Source organism: Ambystoma mexicanum, chromosome 4q (assembly GCF_040938575.1).
Source record: "Ambystoma mexicanum isolate Mex_15411 chromosome 4q, UKY_AmexF1_1, whole genome shotgun sequence".
Taxonomy (NCBI): Eukaryota; Metazoa; Chordata; class Amphibia; order Caudata; family Ambystomatidae; genus Ambystoma; species Ambystoma mexicanum.
This window is the reverse complement of record NC_090928.1, coordinates 916,099,838-916,116,794: the sequence shown is the minus strand read 5'-3', so window position 1 is coordinate 916,116,794 and position 16,957 is coordinate 916,099,838. Positions and strand designations below refer to the sequence as shown.

Genomic DNA, 16,957 nt, shown 5'->3' with positions numbered 1-16,957 from the left:
CAAGTCTTTGTTACTGACCACATCTTTTATAGCTGAACACACAAGTAGAGTCAGGTGTGAATGGTTACCTACTCATGCCAGACTCTGCCTAACTCTTTTACTGGGACAGCGGTTTTCTCTAACGTTGGTTGCCTTTACTTTCCCCATGTTATTCCTATGGGTAATCCTCATTAATCTTAGTGGCCTCCTCCTCATCTCAGTATTTCTTGGAAATGGGGAGGGGGAGATGAGGTGTGAGTGTAAACACGCCACAAAATGCTGAGGGAGAGTAGGGTAATGTGCTTTTAGGATAGGGAAAATACCTCAGAATAATCACTCAGGTGATCCTCCCTCGCTTTTCCACCCCTAACCCCCACAGCTGCAATATTTTAAACCATTTTCTTCTTCTGCTTCATAGAAGGGCGCTTTCTTAGTAATCTTATTTTGTATGCTAGCAAAAAGGTCCTACTGCGGTGTTGCTCCGAAAGAAAAACAAAAAAACATCTGTTAACCTGGCAGGTGCATGCACATTGCAACAACTGTGTTTCTAGTCTGTGGATCATCACTAAATCATCGACATCACCTTGCATCCTTCTTGAAATGCATTGTACTATGATGGAGCGTCCAGCAGTGAAGTGGGATATGAGAACACAGGCATGATGATAGCTGGTGAAATAGATCAGCGAATCAAGTGTCCGAGATCTGTATCCAGCTAACCAGCAGGGAAAACGCAGGGGTTCATCCTTCCCGCAGTTGCAAACATGAGTACCAATCTGGAATTTTAGGGCTACAAAATGACTAATCAGTGCTAGGAACTGCTATATGAAAACAAGTATAGATATACTTATTATTATGATTATTATGTTAATTCTTTTTCAATATTTTTCCTGGGAAGGCCAATAGTTCCTTTACAGCTACACGCTTCCACCAATAGTGTGACGTTCTGTGTGCATAGTTTATCTTAATGCCAATCTGACAACTGAGTGTGGGTGTCACTACACATAGCCTGAGACTAGGATAACAATTATCATCTGAGATGGCGTGGTTGGTGGTGTGTGTGTGTACATGCGTATTTAGTTACGTTACCAAGTAGCTGCACCTACGCTGCTGGAAAGGGTCTTGAATCCGGTACCTGTGTGTATAGATGTAGTTTGTACAATTGTGTCATTCATGTGTGGTGAGCTGCAGTGAGGCATGTGACACCTCTATGAAACTTCATGTTTCTAAGATTTATACAGGTCATCAATCATGCAGCTTTCTCCGAGGCTCCTTCTGAAGGTTTAACAGATGTGCCTCTTGTTCAACATCACATCATGCTTGGACCATTTTTTCCAGGACTCCACAATTGTTCTGCTTGTGTAGCATTTCGGTGTATTTTTTGTCTAGAGAATGCATGCTCCTCCTATAACATGAAAGGATGGCTTTGTATTACATCTAGGAGGGAGATGTAGCATGAGGAGGGACACAGAAATTGTGGGTGTTATTTAGTCATTTTCCAACCCATTCACTGCCCACGTTCATGATATTCCCAATGAAAACTCCCAAGCACTACCTGCCCTTCACCACCCAAAGCACATCTTCATCGGATCTCTTAGAACTAACTTTACCAAGCACTAACATGCAATGTTGTCCTCTAAGCGCATTCCAGTGTTATTTTAAAGCAGGCTTCTGAGGGTTAATAGATTAATTGCAGCTATAAATGTGCTATGCGTAATAAAAATGTATTAACCAATTGTGTCTTCAGCCACTTGATTTATAAACATTATGGTGATTTTGCACAGCAGTCGTAATGAAAGAAAGCATTAGCCAAGCCAACAGTTTTGGTTTTTGTATATGTATTAGATAGACATTTGGCAGACACTCATGTACCATTATGTCAGTGCTAGGCAAATAGTTATACCATGCTACAGAAAAGCCACAACTGTTGGCTTTGCCAATGCTTGTTCACTCTTATGATGTCCTTACTACCGTGACATGCCCATGAGGGTGTACTCAATTTGCCACTGTACTTTCCCAAATTCATCAGCCACAAGTTGTGCCAGGACTATGGTCATTTCAAAGATATACAGATCTTGTTTTCAAACTTTCCCCAGATGAGTTGGGCCAACTCAAATCTTTGTTAAAGGAATAGTGTGATCAAAAATATTATTGTCCCAAAAGACAATTGTTACGCTCACCTGGTTCCCACAGAGGCGTCGATCGGACTCGGACAGCTGCGGTCTCCACCAACGTGATGCGTAGTGCCGTGATGACTGTCTGGACTGGCCCGCCTAATCTCATCTGCTTGATCCGTAGAAGTATTCTCCTGCAAGTGGAGAAAGGGATTTAGCCACCCGTGGATATGAGTGATAGCCCCCTCCCACTGTTCTCGTTCTCCCTTCTTGTCACCTCCGATATCCCCTTTTAGGAACCTCACCTTATGTATTTAAATGATGAGCTCTCCATCCTGCGTGGATTGCAGGGGCACGTTGATGCCAGTTACTTCACTGGTTTGAAGGCGTGGGAGAGTTCTAGAGAGTATTGACTCTGAGGTGTCCTGGCAAAGTTCGATAAGTATCAAGTTCATAGAGTTCAATATGTCCGATGATTCACTCTTGTCCCCCCTTACTTCCTTGTCTTGCAACTAAGATCGTGAGAAGATGCCCCTCGTGGCAGTCGGTGGCGCTCAGGTAAGAGTCTGTATTACCCGACGCCGTCCGGTAAATGTTGCCGGTGTTTAACGTGTTGTTTTCTCTCCCTTTGCAGGTGCGGCACATGAAGATGTGGAGAGTTATAGAATAATGCCTCCGGTGTTAATCAGGCAAGTCTATGATGACAAGTGTTTTATTTGTTGGTTTTCTCGGCTCACCTTGTTGTTTTCTTTTGTCCCTCAGGTGCCGGAGTTCGAGGCAGCGCCGAATCGAAGGATGCTGTGAGGACTGGTGAGTATGGCGTGGCGCTGTAGCTGGAGATGCAACGCGTACAGAAATGATGTTCCTTCCAGGTCCGGAGGCGAGATGGATCCGAAATCAGGTGAGGAAGTCGAAATAGTTTGTTTTCTAATCTTTTCCTTTTCTTCCTCTTGTTTTTAGGAGCTCCAGGTTCGAGGTGGGCGTGGCAGAAGACTAGAGGCAGACTGCATGCACGGTGAGCGTTACGCTGCTGGATGCAGAATAACGCGAAGCATGTGCTGTTGTACGGGCGTGGTTTAAATAGCCTCCAAAGTAGTTCCAGGTAAGAAGTTCCCTAGAACCACGCCCGAGTAAAAAATAGTCCCTGTAGAAAAATAGTCCCATCCAGGCCTCACGTTGGCTTGGACTCACTAGCCGCATGGTCTGCATCAGGTAAGTAAAGTCTATGAGCCTGGCACCTATGGCGCCAGGACTGATTTCCATGATGAGCCTGGTGCCTAAGGCGCCAGGACTGAACCCAAACAGCCCCCAGCCGGGCTGTTGGGGTTTTAAAAGGTATCTGGATGCCTGCTTCCGGAGCTGATGGGCTCGGTCCTGATGCCCGGGCGTAGGCATCATGACAACAATAGTGAAAGCAGCTGCAGTCAGAAATACAATGTGGTTGTATTTGTAAATACAGCAGCATTTACAAATACAACAACGTCCCGGGGGAGCCCAGGAGACTCAAAGTGGAAGCTGCTGCAGTCAGAAATACAATGGTGTTGTATTTAAATATGCTGTGGTTTTCTTTCTACGTTTCCCGAGCTCCTGGATACGTAGAAAGAAAACCGCAGCATATTTAAATACAACAACGTTGTATTTAGGTTTGCTGTGGTTTCAGCTTTGAGTCTCCTGGGTTCCCCCGACCCGGGGGAGGACAGGAGACTCAAAGCTGAAGCCACAGCAAACTTAAATACGACATTGTTATATTGAAATATGCTGCGGTTTTCTTTCTACGTTTCTCGGGCTCCGGGAAATGTAGAAAGAAAACTGCAGCATATTTAAATACAACACCATTGTATTTCTGACTGCAGCAGCTTTCACTTTGAATCTCCTGGGCTCCCCAGACCCGGGTCGGGGGAGCACAGGAGACTCAAAGCTGAATCCACTGCAAACATAAATACAAGTTATCAATGCTGCGGTTTTCTTTCTAACTTAGAAAGAAAACCGCAACATTTATTTTCCAGTGCTTTTAAAAGAGAAATTTAAAGCAATTACCAGCAGCAGGTTGTGTTGATCTCTGCTCTCCTGCAATAATGAAGCAAAAGCCACCCGCTGGTAGCTTTTGTGTATTACAGCTGGCTGGCTTTTGCTTCATTAGTGCCGCAAGGGCAGAAATTAACACAAGCACAGGAGGCTTACCCATTTCACAAAATGGATGCCTCCTAGTGCTTTAAATCTGTGACTTTGAGCCTCGTTTGCTCAAATGTTTACATAGCAACTTTCTTAATGATTATTTTTTATATATATTTTTGATGATGGCCCATCTTTTGAATCAGTAAAATGTTTGATGGCACTACCCCTTTAAGGTTTTATTTTGAGTGTTATGCATAAGCTTGAAATAGGCACACATGCGGTCACTGAAGCTCATAATATCCTTAGAGATTACACTATTTTTGGGTTGATGGCGTAGGTGTAGAGTTCTCTTGGAGTAACATCTGGGATGCAAATATGAAGTCAATTGGTCCCACATTTATTTATTTTACATGATGCCTTATGAACGCCTTGTAAACCGTATAAGAGGAAATCAATTTCCTCTGCGTCTTGTTTTCATTGCTACTCCAGTTCTGGAACCCTAAAACACATGTTATTTGCTTGTCCAGTCATTTTTCATTTCTGGAAATATGTTTGCAAAAATTATCAATGATAATCTCCCAATCAAAGAAACTGTTTCATGTGCCCAGGGCATTCTCTCTCACTAAACTCATACCACAAGTAAGTATTGGATCTGTTATTGTCCACTGCGATTAAACTATAACGTATAACTGGAACTCTGTTAACACTATATCTGTGTATGCCTTGTGGGTGTGGGTCATCTTTATTAAAAGAGGCACTGTCATATTAAAGCTAAAAGTTGGATGTAATGAAATGTATTTGTCATTTGTATAGCGCCTTTCACCATCGATATTGTTCCAATGTGCTGTAGGTTGAATGCCCTCTGGGGACAGAAGTACAGGTATGGGAAAGTCGTCAGAGAGGTTTAGAATGTGTGTGTGTATTTTAGCCAATACAAAGGTAGGTAGGGGTGGCCAAGTCCATGCTGGCCACCCATGTTGAGCTGGCATGTGCTAGCAGCCGTTCAGCGGTACAACGTCCTTTCAGCGCGGGATGTACCGCAAATATTTGGCCGAAAAAAACTCATCACATTTTTTGGGGGGTTAGAACAATATATAATTTGGGTGTGAGTATTCGGGAGTATATAAAAAATTAAAGGGGTTGGCCGGGTGGGAGGAGCAAATCCCACCACATTTTTATTCAAAAATGTTATGAGTTTTTTCATAAAAAAATCTGCAGTAAAGAACCCAGCGAAAAAACAGCCCGCAATGAAATGACATGGATCTCGTTCAGCTTAAGGCATGTAACAAGTGCATAAATAAATAAGTGGGTGCTAATAGGTAGTTCGAGGAGCATACGAGAGCAGGAAGACATCATGTGTGCAGCTAGACTGCATTTCTATCATGGGGATAGCCGCATTCTTATGTGAAGAGGTGCTGTGCAAAGTGTCTTAGAGTAGTGCATGTAGTGGGTGGGTGCTGAGAGGTAGTCTGGAGAGTGTACAAGAGCAGGAGAAAACATTTATGTGTGCAGCTATCAACAAATTGGGAAATGCTTCCTCTAAATATCGGAATCCTGTACGAACTTACTTAGACTCACATAGGGCACTTCTTGACCTTTAATATGAATGCAGGTCTCTTTGTTTTTGCCTTGACCTGGTTTTAATGATGAATTAATAAAAATCATTATGGATAATTGGTTTCTTCTCTGCAATATGAACGGTGGCCATTCTGATTGTGTTTGTGCGTTACTCCTATTTAGTTATATGATTGATTCATACATGTTTAGATATTTTAATTCCAATAGATTACCGGACCTATTTTTTGTATGTCAATATATTTTGTATGTATTCAAAATGTCAATAAAAATGTTTGAACAGGAAAAATATACTTACCTTGATATAGCATGGGCATATTGGGTGCTTCTGACACATGCTGTGTGTGTCTGTGCAGCTGATTAACACCCAAAGGTGTACAGAGGGGGTCTATGTGGGCACATAGCTGCTGTCTGCACCACAAGAGCCAGCCTTTGCAGGTAGTACATCATAGTGCATTTTGTCTGCTACCGCTAAGACTGATCACCTGGGAATTCTTTTAAGCATTTGATCATGAAGAGACCTCGTTTCAAGGTGCAGCAAGTCGTTCACAAATAGTATTTACGTTAGCACTGGTACCTTGAACGTGCCCACCACTCCCCTTGGAGAGCTGCATGTGCTCGTGCTTCATCGGAGCACCTGCTACGGCCCTTTAGGAAAGACACCAAACTTCTGCTATCTTCAAGTGGGTTGGTTTAAGTGCTAAAGCTGGCCTACTGAAGGTCCTCTAAGTCATTGCTGGTCTTATTTGCCCAAATATTCTAGGACTAGAGTTAGAATAGTAATTCATTCCTGTCCTAGAATATGTGCGTAAATGCTTTTAGGGGCGCAGCAAAATAAATCATCTACCTGGTGACTTTTTTCCAGGGACATTTTCACATAGAACCTTTCCATCATGATCATTTCCATAATATTAGTTTCGTGGCTCTACAAGGAAAAAGGCTGCTCAATGTTAGCAACATCTTGATACAGCAGTAACACAGTAGTATTCATCATTGTACCTTGGAAGTAAATGGCCCCTTTATAAAGGGGTATACATGATCACTTGATTGTACTCTTAGTTGCCATTGGTACCATTATTAATGCATTTTGAGGAATGAGGCCCATGCTATCTCTGCTGTTTAAAAGAAACATTGGGCCTCATTATGAGTCCGGCGCCAGCCGTGCCAGTAGGAACGGCACGGCTGCCGCCGGAGTAATTTTTCTTCTGGAACCCGACAAAGGGGACTTACCGGGGCAATATGGCCCCGGCGGTCCCTACGGCCTGGCGTCAGAAAAAGAAAATCCCCTTTCCCATGCGAGTCCCATTAAACTCAATCGGAATGGGGAGGACGGATGCACCGGCACTGTGTGCAACAGTCCCGGTGCATCCGTCAAGGTCTGCGAGCAGGTGCGTTTCCGCCCACCAGGTCAGACCTGGCGGGAAGAGAGGCACCTGCTTGCAGAACTTGGAGTGTGCCGGTCCGGATCAGCAGTACCGGCAAGTGTACCAGTACTGTTGTTTCCGGACCGAGAACTACGTAATGAGGCTCATTGAGCTTGTTGTGTTAAATAATTATAATTGGAATGCTTAGGTACAAGTGTTGGTAGTACAAGTGTAACTCTGATGACAAACTTCATATGGGTGTAGGACAAATAAGACAGGTAAAAACGTGTCACGAAGGGATAGCAAAACATTTTTTGAGGGGAAAAGAAAGTACCAATAAGAATGGTGTATTGAGGTCATTGCTACCTGGGATGCAGAAGTGAGAATTATTTCAACATTCGGGTCACTTCTCAACTTTGCTGAGGAATGCTGCACCACATTGGCTCCAGGCTTTCCACCTTTACACAGAGGACTGGGAAATAATGAATTTCAACCCTTGCGGTCCGAGCCTTCTTTCTGCCAGACATCTACAACACCTGCAGTAACCAGCACTTTGAGGGCTTAATCCCCAAAGGTCTACCATTGGCCTGCTTTCTTTTCTGTAATCATGCGCTGCTATATAATATACTTGCTGTGAACTTAGTGTGAACTGTAGACATCCTTGAGGCAATGGGGGTCTTCTAAAGCAAGCACATGACCGATTACGATCACCATGAGAACTTTAGCTCAAGCAAAATACAGACTAAGCATCAAGGGAATACTATGTGCATACAGTTAAAAGCGGAGATATACATAGAACGGTGGAAAGTCGGTGTTACCTTGATGGCTGTATTCAAAGCAAATGCATTGCGTTCCCTGGATTTAGCATATACTGCAGCATGTTCTATCACAAGAATTGAATAAACAAAACACGCTTTTTAATATAGGGGATAAACTAACCCCAACCGTACGTTTCAAGGAAGTTGCAAGTCACAGAGGAATTCTGCAACTAAATAGAAGAAGAGGATGAAAGCTGATTTCTTTTTTAAGGTCGTGGAACTCTAAGGTGACTTGCAGTATCTTCTTTAAATACGGTAGGGGGTATTGTATTACTTATCATACATGGCCACCCACTGTCACCCCCTTTAATGCCTGGCCTGCTTGATCTTATATAAGATATCTTTCATTTGCTGATCCATATAATCAATATAGAATCTGTTTGGATTTAAAAAGCTAATATGCAACTTTGAATGTGTTGTAGAAACATTGTTGAAGCATTTTAATAAAAAGCATTGAAACACATATTCTTTGCGCACTTCAGTAGCTTGTTGCCCGCATTGTTAAACTTCAGCAGTGCAAAAAATTAAACATTCTACCATAAACAGTTCCTTGGCAATTAGTCGCTGTAAAGTGACACAGAAAACTATTTAACAAGCAGGACATTTGAAACGCTTGCAATGGCAGTGATTAGCATCTGCAGTGACAGCTGGAATTCTGACCTTTGCTGGGTCAAACAGCAGGCATTGTGAAGTTACGAACAATGCATAATAACTGATTACACCACAGTTGCGATGTCATTCTCTTATTAGAGGTCAATTATGATGTCACAACTAATAATAATAATAATAATTAGGCATTTATATAGTGCTACGAACCCTCAGGTATCTGAGCGCTGCGTATTATTACCCACGGTGTGTGGTGCTCATTTATCGACCTCGGAAGGATGAAAGGCTGAGTTTGGCCCTGCCGGGATTCGAACCTGCGTTAACAGGCTCTGCACAGATGTCAAAGCGAGCTCTACTCGCTGTGCCACTTGACCGGCATCTGTAATTAGAACATTATTTCGAGGCTTATATTGCGATATTCCAGGCTGCCATGTATACAAATCTATATGATCACTGTGACCACCAGAAATCTGACCCCTTACACCGCATACACATGTGGGGTTGGGAGGGAAGACCCCTGCACCTCTCCCCCATACTACTATTATATCCCATACCCCCCACATATATATGTGGTGTAAGAGGGGTCGGGAAAAAAGTCCGAATTTTAGGGAGTCAGTGTTATGGGGGTGACATTTTGGTACATTTCCATGTATACTACTAGAATATACTAAATTGGAAAAAAAGCAACCCTTCCTTTTTACATCTTCGTCTCTGTGCAACGTGTCCTTGTAAGAAAAACGAGGTCACTCCTGTCTTGTCTGCAATGGTAGTCCCAACAAAGTACTCGACACAAGTAATTCTGGAGGCCCCAGGTTTCTTTTAAATGAACACATTTCTAATAACGCATGTTCCATGAATCCTCTTGAGAGGGCAGCATCTGTAGTTTTTTTTTGGTTTTTTTTGATGGCGTGCCCTCTGCAGCTGCCCGTCACCAGAACACTTCACAGGTAACCACAATTCCCGAGATGACGAGATTCAGCTTACAAGAATGAAAGATGTCATGCACCTTACAAAACTTAACAAGAGGAAGACAAAAAGGGAGAGGACAAGAACACACTTTTCATTGGCTTTCAATGTACCAGCAGGGCATTGTCTGTTTGTAACAAACTCTTTGAGAAAAACACGTTAGCCTCTCACTGCCTGATACATCGCAAACAAAACACAATTGTTCCACCGCCGAGTGCAATTTTCTCAGTATACTCTCAGCAGTTTGTAAGGTGGAGCATTTTATACAGCCATCACTATGAAACATCCACTGACAATCCATGTGCATGCCAATTAATAAGAAACCCCAGCGAGTGCTGCAGAGGAAAGGTGCTAGGCAGCTCTGCTGTCTTCGGAGGGAAACACATATGGTGCTTACATTTGAATGATTGGCCCAAGCTCCGTGCCGAGGTCCTCGCAGTAAAACCATTTTTCAAACAATACGTCCGTCGAATCTCCAACATAGTACCTGCGAAAACATAATAAGCGGCATTTCAGCACTGGGGAGCTGTCACATGTGTCCATTAAAGAGAACATCACTTTTCCCAGGCGTATTCCTTCATTTTTATCATGGACCCACTGGAAGGCTGTTACTGTCTGCACATTAGCCTGCCTCTTGCCTACTGCGGGAGCACGTGCCTGCTCCCTTACATCACTGCATTTTACCCATCAATAGTCCAAAACATAGATCATTGGCAAAAACGTGATTCCTACTGCAGGGGCCCGAATCATGCGGCTCTCCAGATGTTTTTGACTAAGACTCGCATATTCCCTCGGCATTGATTATGCTGGTTAGGGCTGGTGGGATTTGTAGTCCAACACATCTGGCGAGTCAAAGGTTGCACATCCCTGCCCTACTGATGGTACTACCATGCCTCATATTCTCCAGACTGTAAAATAGGGCTGTAAACATTTACCATGGGTAGACATGTGAAGAGTGTGGGAACCCCTGGATATCCAAATGCATGTGGTGCAGTATCAAAACAACATCAGCACATTTCCCTTGCTGACTCCTTTGAAGTGAATTGCACAGTCAAAATAATGAACTGCAGAGGCTAATAATTCTGCCTCCACGGTCTTCTCCGTTAATTCTGATATTTTTCTGGTCAGCTTGTAGTATAGGTGCAGAAATCCAGGCGGTCCTGGTTTCCCAGGTCGTGTTCCATCCCCACCAAAAAACAAGTGCTAATGCCGCCTGCCATGAAGGTGCACAGCAGCAGGTTTTACAGTTAATCCAAATTGCTTGCAGGTATAGAAAGCAGATGGATTGCATAGGGAAGCAAGCCTCCATGCTCATATCACCACTAGATGTGGTGGGAGATGCAAGTGGTTTTACAAGAAAATAAGGCCAACAGTTAGTTTTGTTGGGATAGAAATATCAACAGCCTCTCTGCCAGGGTCATAGATGCTGGATTCCCCTAATGACTTTGCTGATGTGCATGTTTTGAGTATTGCTTAGGCTACGGATCCCAGATGCAGTTAGTTTGGACAACAACAAGAGGCTTAGGTGCTCAACACCTAGGCGATCACATCGCTCCTCGCACCAGCTGACTCGCTAGAAGCTGCATGCCCCTCTCATCCCGCCACGTGGTACAGCTGTACCTCTCCTCTGTGTCCCTCTGTATCTCACCCGCTGTATATCTGTTCTGTTGATACCTCTGAAAAGCGCTCTTTGATGCATCTGCACTGATGTATACCTGTGTAAAGTGCTCTGTTATGTATCGCTCTGTTATGTATCTGTATAGTTGTATACTTCAATAAAGCATTGCGTTACTTCTCGAAGATAGGTCTGCGCTCAATACAATAATAATAATAATAATAATAATAATAATAATAATGGGTGCTGAAAATATTTAAGAGTCAATCCAATCAGTCAAGAACAGAAGAATGTAAACAAATCAAGGCTCCTGCTAGTACGCTACTACAGATAATACTTCCAAAATCAATATCTTGTTGGTTCTTGGCGACCAATAAATAACAATATATGCCCACTTTGTTCTGCTGCATCTACTAATGCAACCTAAACATTGTATTTCATTTCATGAATACTATGCATATCGCATCAGAGGCGACTGACTCTCTAGGTGCAGTGGGCTTGATGCTCCATTATTCCACACCTCCCTCTGTTGGGTTCCTTCCTCTATCCCAGAGCAAGCACAGCGTGTGCACGGCAGTAATGTGTGCAGCTGCTGGCTGCTGGCGGAGCGGACGGAGGCGTCCGTGCACATACTCAGGACACCTTCAGGACTGGGCTGAATGTGGAGTTCTGGATCCAGAGGGGACTTCTACCTCGGTCAGCGAGTCGCAGTTTCTTGCCTTCTCCACACTGGCTCTTTGTTGAAACGCTCCTCTGTAAGTAATTGGAATATTCCTGTAAGCGTTTCCATTCTATTTTTGGGGAATATGTATAAAGGGAAGAATAAAGGAAACGCATGTGGCTCCCCTTACTGCTGATACATCCACCATGACCCCTGCAGGCAAGTTTTAGGAAATGTATCCTTTTCCACTATGCCTATGCCTATTGCCCCGCCACTACCTCAGTTGTGATCGAGGGTGGGTCATGGAGACTATGTAGACTATGGCTACCACCCTTGGCCCTCCATGATACAGAAAGGGCATCATGTGTCTGAGGTTCGGGCATTGAGCCTACACATGGAGACAATGGAGACTATGGTTGCCACCACCAGGGCCGCCTCATGAAATTGAAGGGAGATTGTTTGCCTCAGGTTCAGGCACTGAGCTTATGTAGGAGGCAAAGGCTTTATTCTGAAAGGACGGATTTGCCTTTGGTTGTTAGTCCTATTAATGCCTGGAATAATGATGAAAATGAACAGGCCTGTATTAATGTGAACCCGACAATTGATGAGTCTACGATCTCTGCTAATCATTTATCCAATCTAGGGGAAACACCCAGGTTTTCCCTGTCTACAATAACTACTCTAGATATAGACTGGTCCAAGAATAATCCACAATTCCAAACTACCCCCGCGTTTATAGCAAGGGCCAACTCGGAGGATAATTCCCAGGAGCAGATCACCCCAGACAAATGGATCGTGGTAAAGGCCAATATAATTAATCATTTACATTTGTGACACAACTTTCATGATTTTAGTAATTGGATGGACTCCTTGGATATCTGCGTGGGGAGTTATCACATTGTGAAGGTGGAAATATCTTGCCAAAAGGACCCCATAACCATTCCACCGATGCAACAATATTCGGCCATTTCTGATATTTCTGCCCGGCCTTTCCCGTCATCGAGGGACAGGGATCGGGCCCCACCTATTACACGGATAACATCCAATGACTTGGCCCCTATCATTGGTTCAGAACCTTCAGTGAGGCCTGTCGCTCCTTTTTCTGGAGTAGATGAGAGGTTGTGTTATCCACACCCTCATCAACTGGTGGACCCCGGGAAGTACATGCTAGGTCCTGGTAAAGCGGTCTGTCCTGTGAAAGGTAACAACATCCCCATTTCAAAAAACCTTCGGGTAAGGAAGTTTACAATGCCACGGCCCTGGGACAAGATCATACAAAACTTTGTCATGGACAAAAGGAATTTCATTATTACCAACAATGAAAAGCCAACTCAGAAAGAACCCAGAAATGCATTAAGGAACCAGCTATTGGCCTGACTTTGTCAATGAACTGGCCCCTAAGGTGGTTAAACACATGGGCCTCATTACGGGTTGGGCGCAAAGGGATACCGAGCACCGGTAAGGACACTGGTGCCGGTAATCCCTTTGTGCCCTATTCCGAGTTCCCTTAGCGGGTCCCCTCCGTAACGCCTGGTTTTACCAGACGTTAAGGACGGGACCCGTTAAGGGACTTTAGAGCTAATAACGGTTCAGCAATTTGCGGTACCGTTATTAGCGCCTTCTCCCTTCCCATTTAGCCCTATGGGGGCTCAAATGGGAATGGGGAATGGCTTTTTCAATGGGGACTTACCGGTCCCGCAAAGGTCGGAATAGACTGGTAAGTCCCCATTGAACGAGGGCGGACTTGGTACTGGTATTGGAGGTAGTCATGGAGCTAATAGCGCCATGTTTACCTCCATACTCGGAATAAGGCCCATAGATTTGAAAATTCTACATAGGTTGGAAATAGGCGAGTGGTGTACTCAAGAAAGTAGGGACTGTGTTCTGGTCAGATGTGGGTTTAGCAATCTACCAAGTTACCTTAGTAACTGCAACTATGTGCCCACAGGATTATCAAATCTGAAACGTATAGTGGACTAGCCTGAAGGCTTGTATCCCTTGTTGAGAAGGATGTACTTGATGAATTTTGTCATTTTACAGTTATTGTGATGAAGGTGTATTGTAAGTTATTTTTGTTATGTGCTCCGATGCCTGTGGGCTTTCGGCGCAATAGAGATAAAAACAATAATATAAATGAATACATAAAAATAAATAAGCCTTAGAACATTAAGCCTAAACCTCTGCTCTTGATGGGTGAGTGGTTCAAGTCATTTTTATCTCAAGACAGCTAGAAGAGGCTCAACAAATCTCACATTTTGCAATGACCACAGAAACCCAAAGAAACATAAAATACCAAGTTACATTATGAGGAAAAATACATTGGTACAATGTAGTCAAAGCTCACAAGCAATTGACACCCGAGAGCAGTGACCCATAGGGGGGGTGTGAAGTTGTGGGATTTCGCTTCCACACACAATCAAGAGTAACATTTGCAAATTTCACAAGTTGTGCATTTTTTGGTAGCAGCATGTAATCTGTATGATCATGCTTTGTGGGTATTTATTTATGCGTACGTTATTTTAGAAGAGTTAAACGTGCTGGCGAAAATATGCAAGCTATGCCTTTTACAGAAACATTGCACCGGTACAAGTGCGAAGTTACACGGCATTAGCAGTAGGGCAAAGTCTGGCCTACTTTTAAAAACACTGGGACAAATTAGAAAACGATTGCACCATGACAAGTGCAGGTTGACATGGTATAAAGACAAGGGCAAAAATTGCTCTTGGGAAAAAATATACATTTTCACTGCATTAGTGCAACATGGCAAAGCTTGCCCTAGTCCTAATACGGCATGGTATTAGCACTAGGGCAAACTTTAAACTGGTGAAAAAATCCATCAAAAAAGTATTTTTCTTTCACTATGGCAATTTTTGCCCAGGTGTTTATAGCATGCCAAAGTGCACTTGTCATGGTGCAATGGTTTTCTTATATGTCCCACTGTTTTGCCCTAGTGCTAATACCGTGCAACTTTACACTTGCACCTGTGCAAAGTTTCTGTTATCCAACCCCTGGTGTTCTACCGTGAGTGGGCAATAAGGGCGACCAAACAAATGTCTTGCTGAACACTTGGTTTTATGGGATTAGGAAAATCAGTGCTTTTTCTAAAACTTGCTGGCACTCCTGAATCTCCTGGGACCTTTCCTCCTAGCCATAAACAGCCAGCTCCTGTTATTGCACCCAGTTCCAGCCACAGAATGCAATAACCTGCCTAAAACCAAATCTGACATTTTCTCATCTACCGTAGCCACTGATAACGAAGCTCATATGCGTGCCTGACGTCCAAGGTGATCACTGGGTGTCCTATCATTCTATTTGTCACAAAAAAGATAATGGGCCTCATTACACGGTAGGCGGAGGACCTTGGTCCATGCCGGTAAAATACCGGCACCGACTTGGTGGAAAATGGAATTACCGCCTTATTCCAAGGTTGGCGGGACGGTAATTCCCCCTTCCCCCATTGCCCTTCCCCATTCCCATTTTTGCCCCATAGGGCTCTATGGAAATGAGGAAGGCGCTAATTACGGTGTCGAAAATTGTGGTACCGTAATTATCACCCTGGTCCCTTTGCGGGTTGGTTTTTAACGCCTGCTAATCAGCAGGCGTTAAAGTACCTACCTGCAAAGGGACCTCGTAGTAAGGCGGCAAGGGTTAATGGTCACCGGTACCATTACCAGTGACCGTTAACCCTTACCGCCTCCCGTGTAATGAGGCCCAATGGCACATGTGTTAAAGATTCACTTCAAGCCTTTGAATGTAATATCCTCCTTCCACACAACCCTTGAATCGTATCCAGTGATGTTACTGAAAAGAAAATAACAAATTAAATGTTACCAAAAAAAATAACAAAAAATAAATATATAGGGGATGGGGTGAAGGTTTAGAAGGTGTGGGTGGTGGTGGTTCAGGGTGGGGTTACAAGCATGGAGAAATGGGGAATTATTAAAAAATTATTATTTTATTTTTTCTGTGCACTATAGTAGTCAAGTACGCCAAACAGGCGTGTATGCTATGGACGGTTGAGGTGGGCCATTAGGATTGTCTCCTCCTTATTAGTCACACATGATGGTATGTGTTTTGCATATTCAGTTACATCTACTTAATTTAACCTCCTGGTTTAACAAAAGCAGGGATGTTCTCCTTCCTAGTATCTTCTCCTCCACCGTTGCCACAAAAAATGGCATGCTTGGTTACTGTAACTCTCTGGTAATCTTCCATCTGCAACCCTGAGATTTTTCAATTTTACACTACCAACCTATCCTAGTTCAATGTTTTACCAATTCCTTAACATATTCCTACAACTCCCTAAACAAATTCCTATTTCAATTTTCGACATCTCTTTCAATTACTTAAGCAACCTCCTGGCTCTGCCTACAAGACTAATCACAAAGTCCAACCACAAATGCCTTACACAGCTTGCGAGGCATTGCTTGGCCAAGCCACCATTCCTGAACAATGAAGTTAGTTCAAGAACTTTTGGTCAGAATCAGTGGAAAATCAGGTGGTTTCGAGTTCATTGAATACGTGTGCATAGTAACAATAAATATTCGCGAGTTACTTTGGGGTTAGTTCATCAATGACATCTAGCAATAGACTATGCACTTTCACAAAATACACATTCCGCACAATGACCTATGCCCACTTATTGGAGGAGAGAACATATAATTGTATCTATTTTCTTCTTCCTTCCTCCCAAATTGGGTTTTAACTGTAAGATCTCCTTGTAAATATTGTATTTAGTAGCTAGAATTAGCTAGATTTTCTTTCTTTTTTGTTTGAAACTCCCAGTGCATTCTCGGTTTTCTTCCACTTTTGCCAGAAGCCGCTAGACTTCCACCAACATTCAATTGTTTTAGCTCTTTTAAGGTCTTTTCTTCTTCACCATTAGCCAGGTCCTGTTTTAATAAGCATAAGGACCTCTTCATGCACCAATGCCACAACTGGTTATCCCTGTCTGAAGTGGATCCAGACCTTATTTTAAGATCTTCTTTGACACCAGACTCTAGACATGAGTATCCTTAGTCAATTATCTCTCTGGTTCCTACTGACCCAGGTTCACATCCAGAGGTTAATTGCTAGAATACTAGAAGTACTACGTGCACCAACCTTCTCTCAGTGGGATTCAGTAGAAATACTCTACTGCAATGCAT

The 16,957-nt window shown here is 43.4% G+C and overlaps 1 protein-coding gene across 4 annotated transcripts in view; it reads right to left on the bottom strand.

Moving 5' to 3' along the window:
* HAAO (3-hydroxyanthranilate 3,4-dioxygenase) overlaps positions 1-16,957 on the bottom strand; it is an 840,136-nt gene that overhangs the window by 219,676 nt on the left and 603,503 nt on the right. For all 4 annotated transcript variants that reach the window (XM_069608470.1, XM_069608472.1, XM_069608471.1 and 1 more), the window contains one exon: positions 9,932-10,021. In XM_069608470.1, coding sequence (XP_069464571.1) covers positions 9,932-10,021 — 90 coding nt within the window. The remainder of the gene's footprint in view (positions 1-9,931; positions 10,022-16,957) is intronic.